We start from the raw sequence: 21,543 nt of genomic DNA on the forward strand, positions 1-21,543 counted from the left end.
CAAATTCCCAGGCTCAAGTGATTCGCCCACTCGACTTCCAGAGTACCTGGACCATAAGCATGTGCCACCACACCCAGCTAATTTTTTTTTTTTTTTTTCGTAGAGGCAGGATTTCACCATGTTGGCCAGGCTGGTCTCAAACTCCTGAGCTCAAGCAATCTGCCCACCTCAACCTCCCAAAGTGCTAGGATTACAGGTGTGAGCCACTGCACCCAGCTAACAAATCAGTTTATAGATTCATATCATCACATGCTTGTTTCCATCAGGACAATGAAGAGAACACAGGAAGCTGGGGGATTTTAGTAAACTTTCTAAAGCTGCTTTATCAGATGCATAAAAAGCCACTGATGAACATTTAAAAGTTGGCCTATTTTGTTAATTTGCAGACTTCCGTAGTGCCTGTGATTATTCCTTGGGCATCTGATGAACATGGTGTAATACCTCCACAGTTTCCATTTTTACTCAATTTTCTTTAACAAGACTTCTGTTAATGGCCAGGCCCGTGGCTCATGCCTGTAATCCCAGCACTTTGGGAGGCTGAGGCAGGTGGATCACTTAAGGTCAGGAGTTCAAGACCAGCCTGGTCAACATGGTGAAACCCTGTTTCTACTAGAACTACAAAAATTAGCCGGGTGTGGTGGCGCATGCCTGTAATCCCAGCTAGTCAGGAGGCTGAGGCAGGAGCATCGCTTGAACCCAGGAGGCGGAGGTTACAGTGAGCCAAGATGACACCATTGCACTCCAGCCTGGGCAACAAGAGCAAAACTCTGTCTCAAAAACAAAACAAAACAAAAACTTGTGTTAATGTGTTCCTCACTCTTTTTCAGTGGACTTCATATTTTGCTGAGCATTTATTTTTATATAAAGCATGCTCTGGATTGCAGATTTCTATGTGGGAAAGTCATCCTCTTCATCCTAGCAGAAACTTCAGGCGAGACCAGTAGAGAACAGTAAGGGAGAAAGGCACACTGGCAGTCATGTGAATCAAGACTGGAGATTAATGGGGAAAGAGAAGGTGTAGCCAGACACCTCTGCACTTCTATTGCAGAAATGAAGGAAATGTCATTCCTCAATCCTTAAATTCCAGACATATACTAAACTGCTTAAATTATGCAGTGTTGATCATACAACCTCACAAGAGTGAGTATTCAGTGGATCTATTTGATGTAGAAACTAAAAACAAATCCGAAAGAGACAGAGAGCCAGATAAACAGACTGATGCAATGCCTCAATTAGAAGCACAGATTTTTTACTTATTTTTTTTGAGACAGAGTCTCGCTCTGTCCCCAGGCTGGAGTACAATGGCGCGATCTCGGCTCACCACAATCTCTGCCTCCCAGGTTCAAGCGATTCTCGTGCCTCAGCCTCCCAAGTAGCTGGGATTACAGGTGTGCGCCTCCACACCCAGCTAATTTTTTTTATTTTTAGTAGAGACAGCGTTTCACCATGTTGGCCAGAATGGTCTCGACCTCCTGACCTCATGATCCACTTGCCTTGGCCTCCCAAAGTGCTAGGATTACAGGCATGAGCCACGGTGCCCAGCAAGAAGCACAGATTTTTAAAAGGCAAAGCTTAGTGTCGTGGCTCATGCCTGTAATCCCAGCACTCTGAGATGCTGAGGTGGGTGGACCACTCGAGCCCAGGAATTCAAGACCAGCCTGAGCAACACGGCAAGAACCCATCTTTACAAAAAGAAAAAAAGAAAAAAACAACCTTAGCTGGGCATGCTGGTATGCACCTGTAGTCCTAGTCCCAGCTACTGGGAGGCTGAACAGGAGGATCCCTTGAGCCCTGGAGGTCAAGGCTGCAGTGAGCTGTGATAGTGCCACTGCACTCCAGCCTGGGTGGCAGAGCTAGACTCCGTCTCAAAAATAAAAAAATTAAAAGTGGGGTGGCAGCACAAGACTGTGAAGTTTATGTATCACAGTAAGAACCAAGGCAATTCTTCAAGAGCAGGGATTCTTTTTCGCCTTTGTTTTTCCTATGAGGTCTTATTAGTAAGTAGTCTTCCTCCAAGAAGGGCTTTTAGGTTACTCTGTCGCAATTTTCCTACCAGGCAGGATACCCGAATTAAAATCCCTCATCTCCAGAAAAAAATATAAATTAATAAATATTGAATAACTGCAGACTAGAAAAAACAAATAAAATCCCCGATCTGCTTTTATCATTTATATAATCATGAACGAGGAGCTGGTTCAGTAACACTGATAAAATGTAGCTAATATTTCACATGACTAAAGACAAATCTTTAATCTAGACAAATTTAGACAAATCTAAATGACTAAAGAAAGCCGGTGCTTTCCCAGGGCATTTTCTCCATTAAATACACCGTGCGCTCTACAACTAGAAAGTCACAGTTGCTACAACTTCAACACAACATTTCTGGACCAAATGATCTTCTGAGGTTCCATCCCAAAATTAAGCTCTCTCATCCCATAAATTATATCCACGAGTAAAAACTCTCCATAAAGGATTAATCAAGAGACCGTAATCCAGACAACATGAGTCATCATAAAGATTTCTGGAAATATTTTTTAAAATGTATATAACATGTCTAGGATTACTTTATCTTCATTTTCCTTGTTGGTAATTTAATATAATCTTTTGAAAACTCCAATTTCATTCTCAAAGAAAAAAATCTGAAAGACAAGGCCGGGCGCAGTGGCTCAAGCCTGTAATCCCAGCACTTTGGGAGGCCGAGACGGGCGGATCACAAGGTCAGGAGATCGAGACCATCCTGGCTAACATGGTGAAACCCCGTCTCTACTAAAATACAAAAAAAATTAGCCGGGCGTGGTGGCGGGCGCCTGTAGTCTCAGCTACTTGGTAGGCTGAGGCAGGAGAATGGCGTGAACCCGGGAGGCGGAGCTTGCAGTGAGCTGAGATCCGGCCATTGCACTCCAGCCTGGGTGACAGAGCGAGACTCTGTCTCAAAAAAAAAAAAAATCTGAAAGACATTGTAAGTAAAGACAAACTTAACTTTAAAAAAATTTTCAAAAACCCATGTTCAGAAACACTATAACAAATGTTCATTGTAGAAAGCTGGTAATTGAATTAGATATTCAATATCTTACTGAAATCAACTCTTTACATTCCGAAGTTTAAAGCATTTAAATATGGGTTGGAAATGTCTGCCTACTGAAGAATATTTCTACATCTATAAATAACATTATTGTTTTTCCAAGCTATATTCTTTTAACTTCCTGAAGTTAACCCTAGTTTTGAATTTTTCAAAAATATTATTTGTACGATAAAACTTGAAAACCTACTTTTCTTCTTATTGAAGAATAAAAGACAAGCAATAACACAGTAAGAATGAAATTCGTGTTTTTAATTCATTGTTACACACTGCCATCTAGCAGGAAGCGAGCAAGAGTTATCACAACAGTTTCAAAATTGGAACAGACCTGAATGATCACCCGAGGCTAACCACTGTCTCCGGCTTCTCCTTACTCAGAAGAAAGTTTTTTTAAAACAGACTACAGTGCTGCTAGATTGGAGACTGTGAAACTTCAGTGTTCAAAGAGCTGAGCTGCTTATTCAATGCCTGAAAGGCCTCCATTTGAGACTACGGCAGACGAGGGAGAAATCCTGCCCTAGTTGTAGTGTGACGTTACTAACAATCCCAAGATTGGTCGTTGAGTTTCCTGAGTGTCTCATTGGAAAGAAGGATGTACAAAGGGAATAAAGTCCTTAAAGCCAACTTGCCTTATTCAAAACTGTGGCCAGCCAGAGCTGCATGCATTCCACAAATGAAAGTAACAATTCAAGTCATTTCATGCATAAAACACATAAAACTATCATTGCAGGGAGCTGTAGCAGGGGGCAGGGGACAGACCGTTGGGGCCGTGGTGTTAAGAAAAAGTCATTTTGTGTGACGTCTGCTTTATTTTAAAAAATCATTTAAAAATCCCCAGAAAAATGTCATAAAATCACAGCATGGTTATTTCTATAGTTTACACAAAATGAGCTCTGTTCTAAGGGTACTAATCGGGAGCAAAACACTTAACACATGGCTTGCAAATGGGATAACCCAGGCCTGCAGTTGCCGGTGCTTTCCCGGGGCATTTTCTCCATTAAATACACCGTGCTCTCTGCAACTAAAAAGTCACAGTTGCTACGACTTCAACACAACATTCCTGCAACAAGTGATTCTCTAGGAAGACCTGGGGGAGAACAAGGCAATTTGCGCCCCGCAAAGGCAGATTAGGTTCTGGAATGGACGGCCGCGGGCCTGGGAAGGAGGCCAATCGCGGCAGGCGGGGAGGCGTCGGGACCCCGCGCTCCTCCTCCGGGCTCCAGCGGAGGCTCCGGCCCGGCACCCGCCTCCCGCCTGGTGGATCAGGCTTCAATCTCAGGCAGTGGCTCTGCCTATGCACCACTAAGTCCCCAAAACAGACTTGGATTATTTTGCATACACCACTCCGTCTCTTACACGCACCCCCTGCTCTGCACAGAGAGGGAGTTTCCTTAGGCTGTGACCTCCCGGAGGTAGTGTCCCAGCTTCCGTGGGACCGGAAAAGCGTCTTTCCGTGTCTCAGCATCAAGCCCCTGCTCCCACCAAGCGACTGCCGCGGCTGGGGGAGATGCGGCGCTCGCACTCACCTCGCGCGGAGCAGGGCTCGCCCCGCGGACCGCAGCGCCGCTTCCTTTCTCCCTATGAGCCCCAGCCTGGGCCCCGGGAAGACCCGGAGAGCCGATCAGGAGCGGCGGAGGCAGCCGCGCGGGCGAGCTCGGGCACGTTCCGGCGGAAGCACCTGGATCCGGGTTTTCACTCGTGCCCTGTTCACAAGCTCGTGGGACCCGGGTTCTAAGAACACTGGGCCGCCCCCTGCTGGTGATCGTGGTTCACAGTCCGCCTGAGGCCAAGGCCCTATGGAAAGTTCTCGGGAAGGCTGCGGGGGCCCTCTTCTTCAAGACAGGGAAACTTTCCGTTTCTCCAACTGGACTGGGACTGGAGCGCACTCAAAGTCACCTATTCAGGCCAGGCTCACACATGTAATCCCAGCACTTTGGGAGGCCGAGGCGGGCGGATAGCTTGAGCCCAGGAGTTCGAGACTAGCCTGAGCAACATAGCGGGACCCTGTCTCTACAAAAAATACAAAAGTTAGCCATTGTGGTGGCCCGTGCCTGTAGTCCCAGCTAGTGGGAGCCTGAGGTGGGAGGATCTCTTGAACCCAGGAGGTAAAGGCTGCAGTTAACCGAGATCAAGCTACTGCACTCCGGCCTGGGCAACAGAGCAAGACTGTCTACAAAAATAAATAAAATAATAATTTTTAAAAAGGTGAAAGTTACGTATTCAAGAATATCAAGAGCTTTACATGTTTTCTAAGGCTGGGCACCATTTCTGGCAGTATTTGGTAGACGGAACAGGACGATCATTTAGTTTGATTGTACTGGTTGCTATGGTGTAAATGTTTGTGCTCCGCCCCAAATTCATATGTTAATTTCGTGCCTTTGTAGCCTTTATAAATTTACAAATGTACTGTGTCTTTATCAAAGAGACCAGAGAGAGCTTCTGCCGTGTAAGAACACATATCCCTAGTATGAGGCACAGACGCTAATGGATGAAGAATCTGCCGGGGCATTGATCTTGGACTTCCCAGCCTCCAGACTGGGAGCAATGGCGTTCTGTTGTTTATGCGTTACCCAAACTAAGGTATGTTGTGATAGTAGCCCAAACGGACTAGACACTGGTAAAGGAAAGCTAATTGACTTCTATTTTGCCCTAGTCTAGGAAGTAATAAACCTAAGGAGGTAATTCAACACTTTGGGAGGGCTGGGTCTAGGGCGAGGCAAGTGAGGCATTAGGGCTCAAAATCTGAGGAGGCGCTGACTCTGGGTGTCCTGCGGTGCTGGGTGCACTGCAGAAGCCTGAGGGTGATTTGCTGTTTCAGGCCTGCCTCCCCCTGGTCCAGACCCTGCAGAGCTCCAGTGCCAAGCAACTCAACTTTTCTATAAAAACAGGTTGATAATAATGGTGTCCACGTCTAAAAAACATCAAACACACAGAAAAGATTGATAAATTAGATATGATTAAAAGTAAGAAACTCTGTTCATCAAAAGACACCATTAGGAAAGTAAGAAATGGGTGCAGTGGCTCACACCCACTCAGCACTTTGGTAGGCTGAAGTGGGAGGATCACTTGAGCCCAGGAGTTGGAGACTAGCCTGGACAACATAGGGAGACCCTGTCTCTACAAAAAAAATTTTTTAAATTAGCCAGGTGTGGTGGTGCACTCCTGTGGTTTCAGCTACTCAGGAGACTGAGGTAGGAGGATTGTTTGAGCCTGGGAGGTCAAGGCTGCAGTGAGTCAGGATTGTGCTACTGCAATCCAGCCTGGGCGACAGGGTTAGATCCTGTCTCAAGAAAGAAAAAGAATGAAAAATGATCTACAGAATGAGAGAAGGTATTTTTGATATATTTTATCTAACAATGAATTTAGAATATAACAAGAACTCCTAAAAGCAATAAGAAAGAAAAACAATCACTAAGTACAGCACTTCACCAAAGAGGAATCCAAATAGCCAGGCAGTACGTGAAAAGATGCTTAATGTTTTTAGTCATTAAGGAAATGCAAATGAACACGATGATGATATATACTACACATCCACTAAAATGGCTACAGGTTTTAAAACTGACAAGACAACACAAGGACAAAGCCGTGAAGCACATAGAACTGTTATGCACTATTGTTGGGGGTGCATTTGTGACAGCCACTTTGGAAAATCGTCTGTTCATCTTTAGTAGAGCTGAATATACATGTTATGACCCAGAAATTCCTAGGTATTGGCCTAATACACATACCTATATATGAACATCAAAAAGCATGTATACTGGGCCATAAAACACACCTCGGCCGGGCACAGTGGCTTATGCCTGTAATCTCAGCACTTTGGGAGGCCAAGGAGGGCGGATCACCTGAGGTTGGGAGTGCAAGACCAGCCTGACCAACATGGAGAAATCCCGTCTCTACCAAAAATGCAAAAAAGTTAGCCAGACATACTGGTGGGCACCTATAATCCCAGCTACTTGGGAGGCTGAGGCAGGAGAATCGCTTGAACCTGGGAGGAGGAGGTTGCAGTGAGCCAAGATCGTGCCATTGCACTCCAGCCTGGGCGACAAGAGCGAAACTCAATCTGAAAAAAAAAAAAAAAAAAGGCACACACCTCAACAAATTTCAAAGAATGGTCATCATACAAAGCATGCTATCAGACCACAAAGGAATTAAACCAGAAACCAGTAACTAAATGATAACTGGAAAATCTCCAGATACATGGACATAAAAACAACACACTTCTTTATAGCACATAGATCAAAGAAGAAAACTCGGCCGGGTGTGGTGGTTCCTGCCTGTAAGATACGCCACCAGATGACCGCAGATATGTGAGCAAGCCCAAGTCAGCAGACTACCCACCTGACTCATAGAAACACAAACACTAATAAACGCTTACTGTTTAAGCCACTGAGTTTCAGAAGCATGTGTTATACAGCAGTAGCTAACTGATACAGAAATTGGCATCTATGGCCAGATGCAGTGTCTCATGCCTTTGGGAGGTGAGCAGATCACGAGGTAAGGAGATGGAGACCATTCTGGCCAACATGGTGAAACCCCATCTCTACTAAAAATACAAAAATTATCTGTGTGTGGTGGTGTGCACCTGTAATCCCAGCTATTCAGGAGGCTGAGTCAAGAGAATCACTTGAACCTGGGAGGCGGAGATTGCAATGAGCCGAGATCATGCCACTGCACTCCAGCCTGGTGACAGAGCAAGACTCCATCTCAAACAAAAAACAAACAAACAAAAAAAGAAATTGCCATCTAGAAATGGGATGCTGTTTAACAAAAGCCTAAAATATGTGGCATTGGTTTAGGGAGCAAGTGCTGGGCAACAGTGAAAAAGCAAGAAGCATGCTTGTGTTTGACAGATCGGATGCACTTACTGTCTGCTGCCACGCAGCAGAAAACAGTCTGTTTCCATTACAGATGCAAAAAGAAAAAAAAAAGTGCCATGCTGTCTGTCGGATTGTGGCACCCAAGATTGAGTGGGGGAAATACAGGAGAAAAACATGGTAATAAAGGGAAAAACATGGACAGAGAATTTTTGCAACTCAGAAGTAATCTTGTAAATAGCAAAGAGCCTGTTTTACTCCAAAATGAATTTAAAATTTGAGGGTTTTCTTAAGGTGCTAAGAAAACTGCTATAGCAAACTGGAAAAATGATGACATGTTAGGTAGCAGCAAAATACTTGGTAAAACTATTACCTATAACAACTCACAAGATATAAAACATACTTAATGTGTAGGCCTTGGTAAAATGATTTCCAGGCAGAATGCTAAATGTGTTAGTTGGTGGTGTCTGTTAGCTGCATATTGTAAGGACTGCCAGAAAGAAATAAGAGAAGTAAGGGGAAAGGGCTGCTGTACAGAATTTAGAGGAACTATCAAGAGATTAAAATTGAGTAGACTGTTCTTGTCTCCAACCTCCCCAGCCAGTAAAAGATCCTCAAGATGAGGCTGGAAGATCTTTTGTTAAGACCTCTAAAAGAGTTAAGTTGGTACTGATGGATCTTTTCAGTTAAACAAAAGAGCCAATAAGAATCATAAAAATGTTGGCCGGGCGCGGTGGCTCATGCCTGTAATCCCAGCACTTTGGGAGGCCAAGACGGGCGGATCATGAGGTCAGAAGATCGAGACCATCCTGGCTAACACGGTGAAACCCCGCCTCTACTAAAAAATACAAAAAACTAGCCGGGCGAGGTGGCGGGCACCTGTAGTCCCAGCTACTCTGGAGGCTGAGGCAGGAGAATGGCGTAAACCCGCGAGGCGGAGCTTGCAGTGAGCTGAGATCGTGCCACTGCACTCCAGCCTGGGCGACAGAGCAAGACTCCATCTCAAAAAAAAAAAAGAATCATAAAAATGTCTTCTGTTAGCTGCCGGTTACACTCAAAGTAATCGCAATCAAGTCTGGAAAGAAATTTGTCTGAAGAAAAATGATGTAATATAGCTTTTGACCAGTGGAGTAGACTGAAACCAGACTCAACATAGAAAGTTCACGAAGTTTCAAAAGTTTTACATAGCGAACGTGTTTTGACCAGGCACAGTGGCTCACACCTGTAATCCCAGCACTTTAGGAGGCTGAAGTGGGCGGGTTGTTTGAGGTCAGGAGTTCGAGACAAGCCTGGCTAACATGGTGAAACTCCATATCTACCAAAAATACAAAAATTAGCTGGGTGTGGTGGCACATGCTCGTAATCCCAGTTACGTGGGAGGCTGAGGCATGAGGACTGCTTGAACCCGGGAGGCAGAGGTTGCAGTGAGCTAAGACTGCACCACTGTAGTCTAGCCTGGGTGACAGAGTGAGACCCTCTCTCAAAAAAAAAAAAAAAAAAATTTCTGAGCCCCCAAGGTTCTGTGAGCAAGATACAGACTGAGAAGGGCACTCAGCTGCCAACAGGAGTCATTTCTTCCTAAGAATCCACAAGGCATAACGGAAAAAACCGGTGCTTCAGAGAATCAATCCAAGAGCTTTGGTGAACCGGGTGTCAGGGAGCCATTCCTAGAAAGCAAAACTGGGCCCTAATCACAGAATGTTCCCTGTCCCTGGAGAAGAGGGACATGACAACATTTGCCAGGTGGAATTTCAGTATTTCATGGAGCAGTGACTGCTGTGTGCTTACTGCTGAGTACTAACAACTCTGAATGTCTAGTGAGCAAATGAAAATCAATGCGTTCAGGCTGGACATGGTGGCTCACGCCTATAATCCTAGCACTTTCAGAGGTTGAGGCCAGAGGACTATTTGAGCCCAGGAGTTTGAGAACAGCCTAGGCCACGTAGCAAGACCCTGTCTCTACAGAAAAGTTTAAAAATGTACTGGGCATGGTGCTACTCACCTGTAGTCCCAGCTACTTAGAAGGCTGAGGCAGGAGGATCACTTGAGCCCAGGTGTTTGAGGCTGCAATGAGCTATGATTGTATCCTCCAGCCTGGGAAACAGAACAAGATCCTGTCTTTAAAAAAGTAAAATAACATGTCCAAAATTCAACCCTCACCACCTGTAAAATCTGCTCCTTCAATTGGGCATGGTGACTCCCAGCACTCTGGGAGGCCAAAGCGGGCAGATTATTTGAGGTTAGGAGTTCGAGATCAGCCTGGCCAACATGGCAAAAACCCATCTCTACTAAAAAATTAAAAAATTAGCCAGGTGTGGTGGTGCATGCCTGTAGTCCCAGCTACTCAGGAGGCTGAGGCAGGAGAATCACTTGAACCTAGGAGGGAGGTGGAGGTTGCAGTGAGCTGAGATAGCGCCACTGCACTCCACTCTGGGTGATAGAGTAAGACTCTGTCTCAAAAAAAAAAAAAAAAAAAGAAAGAAAAGAAAATACGTAAAGAAGGAGCCTGCTGACTTTCCATAGGCAGCTTCAGTTCTTGCATTCCCCCTGTTTCTAAGAGGGTACAAACTGTTTCAGAGCACTGCTTCTCAAATACAAGTTCTTGTACTGCTAATGTGTCTGGCACTATCTAATATGTGAATCATCTAGGAGCTCTACTCCTTGAGTTTCTGACACAGCATTTCTGATGTTATCAATGAAATCTGTATTGTTAATCAGTTCACAATTTGTTTCTGATGTTTGAACATAACCAAGTTTGAAAGTCATTCCTCGGCTGGGCGCGGTGGCTCACGCCTGTAATCCCAGCACTTTGGGAGACCGAGGTGGGCGGATCACGAGGTCAGGAGATCGAGACCATCTTGGCTAACATGGTGAAACCCCGTCTCTACTAAAAATACAAAAAATTAGCCAGGCGTGTGGTGGGCGCCTGTAATCCCAGCTGCTCGGGAGGCTGAGGCAGGAGAATGGCGTGAACCCAGGAGGTGGAGCTTGCAGTGAGCCAAGATCGCGCCACTGCACTCCAGCCTGGGCAACAGAGCGAAACTCTGTCTCAAAAAAAAGAAAGAAAGAAAGAAAGTCATTCTTCTAGATTGTTTTCTCATTACCTCTTTCCTATTTCCTTTTTTTTTTTTTTTTTAGACGGGAGTCTTGCTCTGTCACCCAACCTGGAATGCAGTGGCGCAATCTCGGCTCATTGCAACCGCCACCTCCCGGGTTCAAACAATTCTCCTGTCTCAGCCTCCTGAGTAGCTGGGATTACAAGTGCCTGCCACCACGCCCAACCAATTTTTGTATTTTTAGTAGAGACGGGGTTTCACCATGTTGGCCAGGCTGGCCTCGAACTCTTGACCTCAAGTGATCTGCCCACCTTGGCCTCCCAAAGTGCTGGGATTACAGGCATGAGCCACTGCGCCCAGCCAAATATTTCCCTTCTAACATGGAATAAAAAGATAGATGAAGTAGATAAAGGAGGGAAGATGTGGTATGTAAAATGCTAGTTTACTTTTTTCCACATCCTGGTCTACGTTCTGTGATAAACATACAGTCATCTAATGAACAAAGAATCACAAATATGCTCTACCCCAGGGTCTGAGAGTCCTCATCTTTCATCCCCTTTCATCTCAGTATTTCTTCACCTGTGAACAAGATGTGAAGCAAATATAAAACAAATAGCAGCAGATATTCCCCGTTGCATCTTTTTTATGAGCAAAAGCAAATATTGAATCGCTTAAGGAATATTCATGGAGAGGCAGGTAAAACATGCTTCATTCACCGCTGCAAAACTCTGAATGATCGAGCTCATTGGCAAGAGAGGAGGCTGCAGAAATTACCCTCCCCATAGGCCTCCAAAAAAAAAGTTATTGTTTACATTTAATTTATTTGTGTTTTTAAATTGATATATCATAGTTACATATATTTTGGGGGTACATGTAATATTTTGATACATGTATACAATGTGTAATGATGAAATTAGGGTAATAGAGGTATCCATCACTTCAAACATTTATCTTTTCTTTGTGTTGGAAACATTCTAATTCTTCTCTTCTAGCTATTTTGAAATATGCAATAAGTTATTGTTAACTATAATTTCCCTACTGTGTTATCAAATACCAGACTTTATCCTTCTATCTAAGTGTATTTTTGTACTCATTAACCAACTTATCTTCCTCCTACTCCTCTCCATAGGACTTACGATCATTGTGTTGAAATCAAGATCATTCAGCTCCAACAATTTTCTTTCCTTTCCTCCTTTGCAGTTCTAGCTGCTCGATTATTATTCTGGCAACCTAAAAAGCACTTTAATAAAGAGATGCTAGACCAAAAGAACCCTGAAAGTTAATAAAGAAAAAAAAGAAAGAAAAAACAAAATAAAGAGATGCTAGACCTCTGATAATGACTCCCATTTCTTCCAGCTAGTCATTACATTTACAGAGACAGGGTTTTTGTTGTTGTTGTTGCTGCTGTTGTTGTTGTTTTATGAGATAGAGTCTCGCTCTGTCACCCAGGCTGGAGGGCAGTGGCACGATCTGGGCTCACTGCAAGCTCTGCCTCCTGAGTTCAGGCAATTCTCCTGCCTTAGCCTCCCAAGTAGCTGGGATTACAGGCGCCCATCACCAGGCCCAGGTTTTTGGTTTTTGTTTTTTTTTTTTTTTTAACTAGAGACGGGGTTTTGCCATGTTGGCCAGGCTGGTCTCGAACTTCTGACCTCAGGTGATCTACCTGCCTCGGCCTCCCAAAGTGCTGGGATTACAGACGTGAGCCACAGTGCCTGGCAAGATTTATAGAGAGAGGGTCTAAATTCATTAGCCTCCCATCTCTTCCTCTTGGTGAGCTCTGTGGTTCTGCTAAAACAACAACAAAAAACTACCTATTTTTCTTCTCCTTGAATGGTTTATTCTTCTGATTGTATACAAGCAAACACACAGGCTTTACAGATGAGCAACTTTATTAGGTTTAATCCTCCAATAAGCTACCTTCCACACTTCAGGGTTTCGCGAGTATGTGTGTGTGTGTGTATGTGTACACTTCATAGGAAACCTGATTCTGCCCAGGGTCAGCTCTGGGAAAGTTGCTAGTGGGAGTGACTGAAGGTGGCAGAGGCCTGGAAGGTAAGACAACGGAGACCCTGTCTCTAAATAAATAAGTAAATAGAGACCTAACAACTAATTTATTGCGAATTTACTATGTACCAGGAACTGTACAGGAGATTGTGGATAAAGAAATGAAAAGACATCATTCCTAATCTTGAAAAGCTCAAGGTTGGCCCAGCTTGGGCTCTCACACCTGTAATCGCAGCACTTTGGAAGGCCAAGGCGGACGGATCACCTGAGGTCAAGAGTTCGAGACCAGCCTGGTCAACATGGTGAAACCCCATCTCTACTGAAAATGCAAATATTAGCTGGGCATAGTGGAACGCACCTGTAATCCCAGCTGCTCAGGAAGCTGAGGCAAGAGAATAGCTGGAACCCAGCAGGTGGGGGTTGAAATTAGCTGAGATAGCACCACTGCACTCCAGCCTGGGCAACAAAGTGAGACTCTGTCTCAAAAAAAACAAAAAAACAAAAAAACAGACAAGCTCAAGGCCTAAGAGATAATAAACCAACAACAATAATAGAACACTAGTGAGGAATGCATAGTGCACTATGGTAACAGAGGAGAATACGGGTATGTATAGAGAATGCTGAAATAGCATTAAATTTTCTTTTTTTTCTTTCTTTTTTTTTTTTCTGAGACCGAGTCTCACTGTGTCGCCCAGGGTGGAGTGCAGTGGTGTGATCTCAGCTCACTGCAACCTCCGCCTCCTGGGTTCAGGCAATTCTCTGCCTCAGCCTCCCAAGTAGTTGGGATAACAGGCATCCGCCACCACACCCGGCTAATTTTTGTATTTTTAGTAGAGCCAGGGTTTCACCATCTTGGCCAGGGTGGTTTTGAACTCCTGACCTCGTGATCCACCCACCTCAGCCTCCCAAAGTGCTGGGATTACAGGCGTGAACCACCGCGCCCGGCTAAATTTTCTTTCGTTCTTCTTTTGAACTGCAAATTACCTTTTTTTTTTTTTTTTTTTTGAGACAGAGTCTCGCTCTGTCATCCAGGCAGGAGTGCAACGGCAGGATCTCAGCTCACTGCAAGCTCTGCCTCACTAAATACTACATAACATCATGATAAATGCTTTTAAACTTTATATCAAATTTCTCATGTATTTCAGTTGCAGTCAAATCCAGGGTATCCCTGGGGTGACCCCAATGAGTCCACTCCCTGGTGTTCATGTTTTGTATCTTTTCCTCCCCTCCAGTGAGCGTGGCACCTGTGATTTGATCTAACCGATAGCATAAGGCAAAGTCTATGGAAAGTCACTGCCATGATTACATTATTTAAGATTCTGTTTTAGCAGACTGTGTCCTTCTTACACTTTTGTTATTAAAATGGTCTTGTTACTGGAAAGGGGACCCCATCCAGATCCAAGAGAGGGTTCTTGGATCTTAAGCAAGAAAGAATTTGAGGCTGGGTGCGGTGGCTCACGCCTGTAATCCCAGCACTTTGGGAGGCCCAGGCAGGCGGTTCACGAGGTGAGGAGATCGAGACCATCCTGGCTAACACGGTGAAACCCCGTCTCTACTAAAAAAAAAAAAAAAAAAAAAAAAAAAAAAAACCAACAACAACAACAACAACAAAAAATTAGCCGGGCGTGGTGGCGGGCGCCTGTAGTCCCAGCTACTCGAGGAGGCTGAGGCAAGAGAATGGCGTGAACCTGGGAGGCGGAGCTTGCACTGAGCCAAGATCACCCCACTGCACTCCAGCCTGGGCGACAGCGCGAGACTCGGAAAGGGAAGGAAAGGGAAGGGGCATGGGCAGGGGCAGGGGCAGGGGCAGGGGAAGGGGAAGGAAAAAAGACTTTGAGGTGAGATGAGTCCATGAAGTGAAAGCAAGCTTATTAAGAAAGTAAAGGAATGAAAGAGTGGCTACTCCATAGGCAGAGAGGCACCGAGGGCTGCCGGTTGCCCATTTTTATCGTTATTTGTTCATGTATTTTTTGAGACTGATTCTTGCTCTGTTGCCCAGGCTTAAGTGCAGCAGCTTGATCTCAGCTCACTGTAACCTCTTCCTCCCAGGTTCAAGTGAATCTCCTGCCTCAGCCTCCCAAGTAGCTGGGACTACAGGCGCCCGCCACCATGCTGGTTAATTTTTGTACTTTTAATAGAGATGGGGTTTCACCATGTTGGCCAGGCTGGTCTTGAACTCCTGACCTCGGGTGATCCACCTGCCTCAGCTTCCCAAAATGCTGACTACAGGCGAGAGCCACTAAGCCCAGCCTATTTATTGATTATATGCAAAACACGGAGGGGATTACTTATGCCTCCCTTTTTTAGACCATATGGAGTAACTTCCTGATGTTGCCACAGCATTTTGTTGTCTCAAATAGGCAATGAGAAGACACAGGTGTTTATTATTGGAACGCTCTTTCCATCTGGTCAGTGGTTTCTCAAAACAGGGGGAATTCAAGTTCTAAGTTTCTGAAGTCAGCACCCGGTGCCGCACCCAACATGGGCGTGTGTAGTGGCCAAGGCAGCATCTGCGGGGCAGGGCCGGGGCCTGGCTGCGAGCTGAGGCCGGGGGACTCGTAAGAGCGGGGACCCAGCCCCGCCGCGCCGCCCGCACCTTTCCCCAGCCTTCTCCCAGCAGAGGGGAGGCCCGGCAGGGAGAGGTCCCATCCTCATGAACGGTCGCAAACAGGGCCCTAAGGAAGCACGGGCGACCCCTGCGGTCCCCGCGCTCCAGGATTCGGCCGCCAACGCGCGTCCTGCCTCCCGCAGATAGCACTGGGGTGCAACCGGGTTCCCAGCTCCAGGCGGCGCCAGCGAACAAGCCCCAGCGTTGCGGACGCGCGCAGACGCCAGCGTGGTGGAAACGCGGTGGCGCGCGCGGCGGCGAGACTGCCAGGGGACGTTTCGCAACACCGAGAGTCTCAGCGTTTCTCGAGATAGGTGAGGCTGGGCGTTCCGGAAGTGGTTTCCCGGAAGAAGCATGTCTGCGCCCGCGATCCGGCCGGAAGTTGCACGCTGAGCCGCGGACACCATGCAGTCGGATGATGTGAGTGTCTTACCGTTGTTCTGTCACTCCGGGTTTGCGCAGGGAATTTTGCCCATTTTCGGACACTTAGAAAACGCCGACGCAACGGGCCTGTTGCCTCGTGCCGCTCTGGATGTGAGGCTTCCCGAACCCCGATTTTCCAACATGGGTTCTCACGCGTGTCTGGCAGGGGTCTCCTGCCCGCTGCCCCGGCCGGGTTGTGAGCACAGGACTCCGTCACCTCATCCCATAGGGTCGATGTGTCCCGTCTTTCGTGCCTACCAATGCGGGACGTCGCGCCATGCTGTCAGCTGTCAGCTCCGGACTTGGGGTCGGGGGCTGCAGGGGATTTGGCGAAGTTGACTCCAAGTTTAAGCGTCCTTCTCATCCATGCGCGCGCTACTCTTCCACCTGCGTTTCCTGTGTTAGGCTTTTCTTTCCATTTGCTCTACTTCTGCCTAAGTCGTAATTTCGGAAGTATCCTAGATTCATTCATTGAGTTTTTTGTTGGAGAAATAAGTGCTTACAGTGTGCCAGGCATTGTGGTAATTATTGAGGATTTGGTTAACCAGAAAAAATGCCCCACCTCTCCTGGAACACTGGTGGGGGAGACACAGTAAACAAGTGAATAAATAAATTAACAATTATACTGTATAATCGTACTAAGAAAGACCAGGGATGATGAAGGACTCTTCAGATAGGGGTACTCAGGGAAGGTTTCTCTGAACGGAAGATGTTTGAGTTGAGATCTGAAAGATAAGAAGCAGCCAGTCACTGAGGAGCTGAGGAAAAAGCAGGCAGTAGGAACAGTGAAGTACAAAGAGTTGAAGATATGAGAGAATGAATATAAGGGTCATCAAAGTGACATGTAAGAGAGGTAATGAAATTAGATATGCTTGCCAGGGAGAGGTCATGTAGAGTGTTGTAGGAAGTGTTTTTAGGCCTTTTAATGATCTATGTTTGTGAAAAATTGTCTGGTTGCTGCGTGAAGGACTTTTGGAGAGAAAAAATGAAAGCAGGGAGACTAGGGTATGAGGAAGGTTGCTTCGAGCCAGATGCAGTGGCTCATGCCTGTAATTCCAACACTTTGAGAGGCTAGGGCTAGAGGATTGCTTGAGGCCTGGAGTTCGATTCCAGCCTAGGCAACAAAGTGAGACTCCATCTCTACAAAAAATAAAAAATTAGCCGGGCGTGGTGGTGCTCGCCTGAGGTCCCAGTTATTTCGAAGGCTGAGACAGGACTACTTGAGCCCAAGAGTCCGAGGCTGCAGTGAGCTATGATGGCGCCACTGCACTCCAGCCTGGGTGACAGAGAGACCCTGTCTCTAAAGTAAAATTTTTTAAAAAACTAAAGTAGCTTCGCCTAAGGTAGTAATTTAATGGTGGAGATGAAAAGAAATTGATGAATTTGAGACCTGTTACGTCAGTATAACTGACAAGACTTTGGTGATGGATTAAGTGAAGAAGAAAAGGAAGAAATCAAAGGATTTGGGATATAAATACACAGTTCAATGGTGATTTTATTTATTGAAGTGGGGGAACTCTAGGGAAGACTGTTCTTATGAGGGATGTGGAATTGAGAATTTCATGTGGATATGTTAATATTTATGTTGCCTTTTAGATATTGAAGTGGAGATGTCATATACAAATCTGGTGCTCACGAAACAAGTCAGGAAATAACAATTTGGGAGTCATCCATTTATTTAAGTATCAGAGATGACACTTAAAGCCACAAGTCTAAAAGAGCTCCCTTATTCTTCTTACCTGTTTCCTATCATCGCCCACCAGACACACCTATAAGATTCTCAAAGTGTGTTTTATTCTTTTGCCCTCTTCATATTTTTCCTTTAATAGTGGTAAAGCTTTTTTTCCCCAGTTCCTCAAAGCAGTGCACTCAAAGGCTGTCATACTCTTATGCATGCTATGTGGTCTTTAGACCTGCTATTTTGTGATACTTTGTTTACATATCTTTCCCCCTAACTATATAGACAAAACTTTTCTTTCATTCAGTAAATTTAAGTGGCTACTGTGTGTCAGGACTTGGAGAGATCAGTGCCTTACATAAATTAAGTATATAATGCTGAATGAATAAAGAGCACATTAGTTATAGGAGGATAGCAGTAGATAGTTTTCTTTGCCCTCAATGAGATGAAATTATGGTATGTGGTATGTATATCTAAAAATCTAATACCTTGAAGCCTTTTTTTTTTTTTGAGATGGATTCTTACTCTGTCGCCCAGGCTGGAGTGCAGTGGCGTGATCCCAGCTCACTGCAACCTCTGCCTCCTGGGTTCAAGCGATTCTCCTGCCTCAGCCTCCCAAGTAGCAGGGATTACAGGCACCTGCCACCACACCCGACCAATTTTTGTATTAATAGAGATGGGGTTTCACCATGTTGGCCAGGCTGGCCTCAAACTCCCGACCTTAAGTGATCTGCCTGCCTTGGTACCCAAAGTGCTGGGATTACAGGTGTGAGTCACCGCGCCTGGCCCATGAAGCCTTTAATAATGGATAATGAACATAAGTAAAAAAGGAAAGTTATTAAGTATATATAATGTGATCTCACAGAGCATGTCCAAAAAAAAACTGGAAAAATATTTACAAAATTGTAATGAAATTTTATCTCTGGGTAATGGAGTTATGATTATTGCTGATCCGTATTTAGCTTTTCTATTAGAATCTGCTGGGTTTTTTTTTTTTTTTTTTGGTGAAATGGAGTCTTGCTGTCGCCCAGGCTGGAGTGCAGTGGTACAATCTCTGCTCACTGCAAGCTCTGCCTCCTAGGTTCACACTATTCTCCTTCCTGCCTCAGCCTCCCGAGAAGCTGGGACCACAGGCGCCCGCCACTATGCCGGCTAATTTTTTGTATTTTTAGTAGAGATGGGGTTTCACCATGTTAACCAGGATGGTGTCGATCTCCTGACCTCGTGATCTGCCTGCCTTGGCCTCCCAAAATGCAGGGATTACAGGCGTGAGCCACCGCGCCCAGCCGGGTTTTTTTTTTTTTCAGATGGAGTTTCACTCTTGTTGCCCAGGCTGGAGTGCAATGGCACAATCTTGGCTTACTGCAACCTCCGCCTCCTGGGTTCAAGTGATTCTCCTGCCGCAGCCTCCCAAGTAGCTGGGATTATAGGCATACGCCACCATGCCCAGCTAATTTTGTATTTTTAGTAGAGACAGGGTTTCTCCATGTTAATCAGGCTGGTCTCAAACTCCTGACCTCAGGTGATCCACCTGCCTCAGCCTCCCAAAGTGCTGGGATTACAGGCGTGAGCCACTGTGCCTGGCCTTGCTGTTTGTATTTTAAAAAGTAAACAAGTCAGGCTATTTTACAAAACATTTCTTCCTCTCATTCCTGTCCTTGGGCATTGCCTTCTTGAGTTAATATAGTATCTCTTGGGGCAGAGGATTTGAAATGGGCTTTTACTTTGTCTTGCAGGTTATCTGGGATACACTAGGAAACAAGCAATTTTGTTCCTTCAAAATAAGGTGAGTCTGGATTTACAACTTGATCGAAGATTCCTTCAGTTGCCTTTTTGGTAACCCATTTTATAATCTTTGTTTCTTTTCTCCCATTCTAGAACCAAGACTCAGAGCTTCTGCCGAAATGAATATAGCCTGACTGGACTGTGTAATCGGTCATCCTGTCCCCTGGCAAATAGTCAGTATGCCACTATTAAAGAAGAGAAAGGTAACTCCCCAGTTTTAACTTCTAGAAGAACTGCCCACAGCTTTTATAGGGATGTTCTTTAGTTTCTGTAAATAACACTAAAGCTATTTTACTTTATCCTCAGGACAGTGCTACTTATATATGAAGGTTATAGAACGAGCAGCTTTTCCTCGGCGTCTTTGGGAACGGGTAAGCCTTACAACAAAGCTACAGTGACCACTGATCAAGAGCCTCAATGCCACAGGCTTGACCACCATGATGCCCAATTCCATGACCATATCTAGATTAAACTTTTGGGGCCATCCTCATTAGGCCATAGGTGTCACTGACAGTGAAAACCTAATGAATCATTTACGCTTGCCCTTCAAAGTTCCTTTTTCTGTTTGGTAGGTCCGGCTTAGTAAAAACTATGAGAAAGCACTGGAGCAAATAGATGAAAATCTGATTTACTGGCCCCGTTTCATTCGACACAAATGTAAGCAGAGATTCACCAAGATCACCCAATACCTAATTCGAATTAGAAAACTTACACTAAAGCGACAGTAAGTATTTGGATCCTTCACTATTTTTAAATCTATCTTTTCGTGGAGCTTGTTTTGAAGTTGAGAAATTGTGAAACTTCGGGGCTTTCTATTTCAACTTTGTGGAGTCTGTTATTATGTACTAAGAAGAAACTTTAGACTAAAGGTGTGCCCTTTGATATGGCAGGACTTTTAAAACAGTAGAATACAACTTGATTATCACCCTCCTTGTCTGAAAATCTTCCAGAAAATTTTCTTTTCTTTTTTTTTTTTTTGAGACAGAGTCTCACTCTGTTGCCCAGGCTGGAATTTGCGGTGACTTGATCTCAGCTCACTGCAACCTCCACCTCCCCTGTTGAAGCAATCCTCCCACCTCAGCCTTCTGAGTAGCTGGGATTACAGGCATGGACCACCATGCCTGGCTAATTTTTTTTGTATTTTTAGTAGAGACAGGGTTTCACCATGTTGGCCAGGCTGGTCTAGATTTCCTGACCTCGAGTGATCCGCCTGCCTCAGCCTCCCAGAGTGCTGGGATTACAGGCATGAGCTACCATGCCTAGCCTTCAGAAAATTTCCTCTATGACCCCTGAGGGAATCTTAACTTTAGACATTTGAAAATAATCTAAGACATTGAATATATAGGACTGTAAGAACTTTACTCTGGATTCACTGAAAACTAATTTTTAAAAGTGATATGAAATCCCCAGAATTAACAGAATACCTCCTCTAGGACTGTTAGGCCCTAATGCTTTTTGATTGTGATCTACAGAGAATGCTAAAGATGATGTCAGACTTCGACAGAAAATTCTTTTTTCTTAGTTCACTGAAGTCTTAATTTTAGCATGGTGAATGCCCTGAGAATCCCAGAATGCCTAAACAAAAATGGCCAGATTAAAATATATGTAAAAATATGTGACTTTTTATAGCATTAAATTTCTAGAAGCATTTAGTGTATCTTGCTGTATTGAGCTGAGACCGACAGCACCAATTCCAGTCCTTTTTTCTTCTCTTCTTTAAAAGGAACACAGCACATGACAGTGGATTTTCTGATATATTTTCTTTCCCTTAGGAGGAAACTTGTTCCTTTGAGTAAGAAGGTGGAGCGTAGGGAGAAAAGAAGAGAGGTAACTTATTGTTGTGCTATTCATACCTTCTACATTTTCTTTCTGAGGGGCTCTTATAGATTCAGTCACCATCATGTGTGTAAACTGTTCAGGCCCTGGATAATGGTTCACTAATAGATAACTATTAGTTGCCTAAGACGTTTGATTTTTAAGATTATGATTTTCAGCACAGGTTAAAGTATGTGTGCTTTGGGGATATATGTAATGGAGAACAGAAAGAATCCACAACTCCTTTGTCTGAAATTCTTGTGGTCAAATATTTCAGAATT

At 44.8% G+C, this 21,543-nt stretch overlaps 3 protein-coding genes across 5 annotated transcripts in view; 1 reads left to right on the forward strand and 2 right to left on the reverse strand.

Annotated features, from left to right (window-relative positions):
- The window catches only part of FUT10 (fucosyltransferase 10), a 113,527-nt gene extending 108,868 nt beyond the window's left edge, over positions 1-4,659 (reverse strand). The window contains exon 1 of the mRNA XM_005563034.4: positions 4,606-4,659. The gene's annotated coding sequence lies outside the window, so the exon portion shown is untranslated. The remainder of the gene's footprint in view (positions 1-4,605) is intronic.
- Positions 4,660-6,412: 1,753 nt separating this feature from the next.
- The window catches only part of TTI2 (TELO2 interacting protein 2), a 37,212-nt gene continuing 22,081 nt past the window's right edge, over positions 6,413-21,543 (reverse strand). Inside the window, exons 7-8 of one of the 3 annotated variants that reach the window (XM_074000671.1) lie at positions 9,896-9,987; positions 6,535-7,139 (exon numbers count right to left, since the gene is read on the reverse strand). In XM_074000671.1, coding sequence (XP_073856772.1) covers positions 9,934-9,987 — 54 coding nt within the window. In that variant the 3' untranslated portion in view covers positions 6,535-7,139; positions 9,896-9,933. Of the gene's footprint in view, positions 7,140-9,895; positions 9,988-15,317; positions 16,710-21,543 lie in introns of those variants that run through there. The other 2 variants (XM_065519072.2, XM_015454662.4) reach the window with 2 other exon arrangements.
- The window catches only part of MAK16 (MAK16 homolog), a 16,663-nt gene continuing 11,026 nt past the window's right edge, over positions 15,907-21,543 (forward strand). Inside the window, exons 1-6 of the mRNA XM_005563037.5 lie at positions 15,907-15,981; positions 19,399-19,448; positions 19,541-19,650; positions 19,754-19,818; positions 20,020-20,171; positions 21,220-21,274. Of these exons, the coding sequence (XP_005563094.3) occupies positions 15,967-15,981; positions 19,399-19,448; positions 19,541-19,650; positions 19,754-19,818; positions 20,020-20,171; positions 21,220-21,274 (447 nt within the window). The 5' untranslated portion in view covers positions 15,907-15,966. The remainder of the gene's footprint in view (positions 15,982-19,398; positions 19,449-19,540; positions 19,651-19,753; positions 19,819-20,019; positions 20,172-21,219; positions 21,275-21,543) is intronic.

The sequence above is a fragment of the Macaca fascicularis genome, chromosome 8, assembly GCF_037993035.2.
Source record: "Macaca fascicularis isolate 582-1 chromosome 8, T2T-MFA8v1.1".
NCBI lineage: Eukaryota > Metazoa > Chordata > Mammalia > Primates > Cercopithecidae > Macaca > Macaca fascicularis.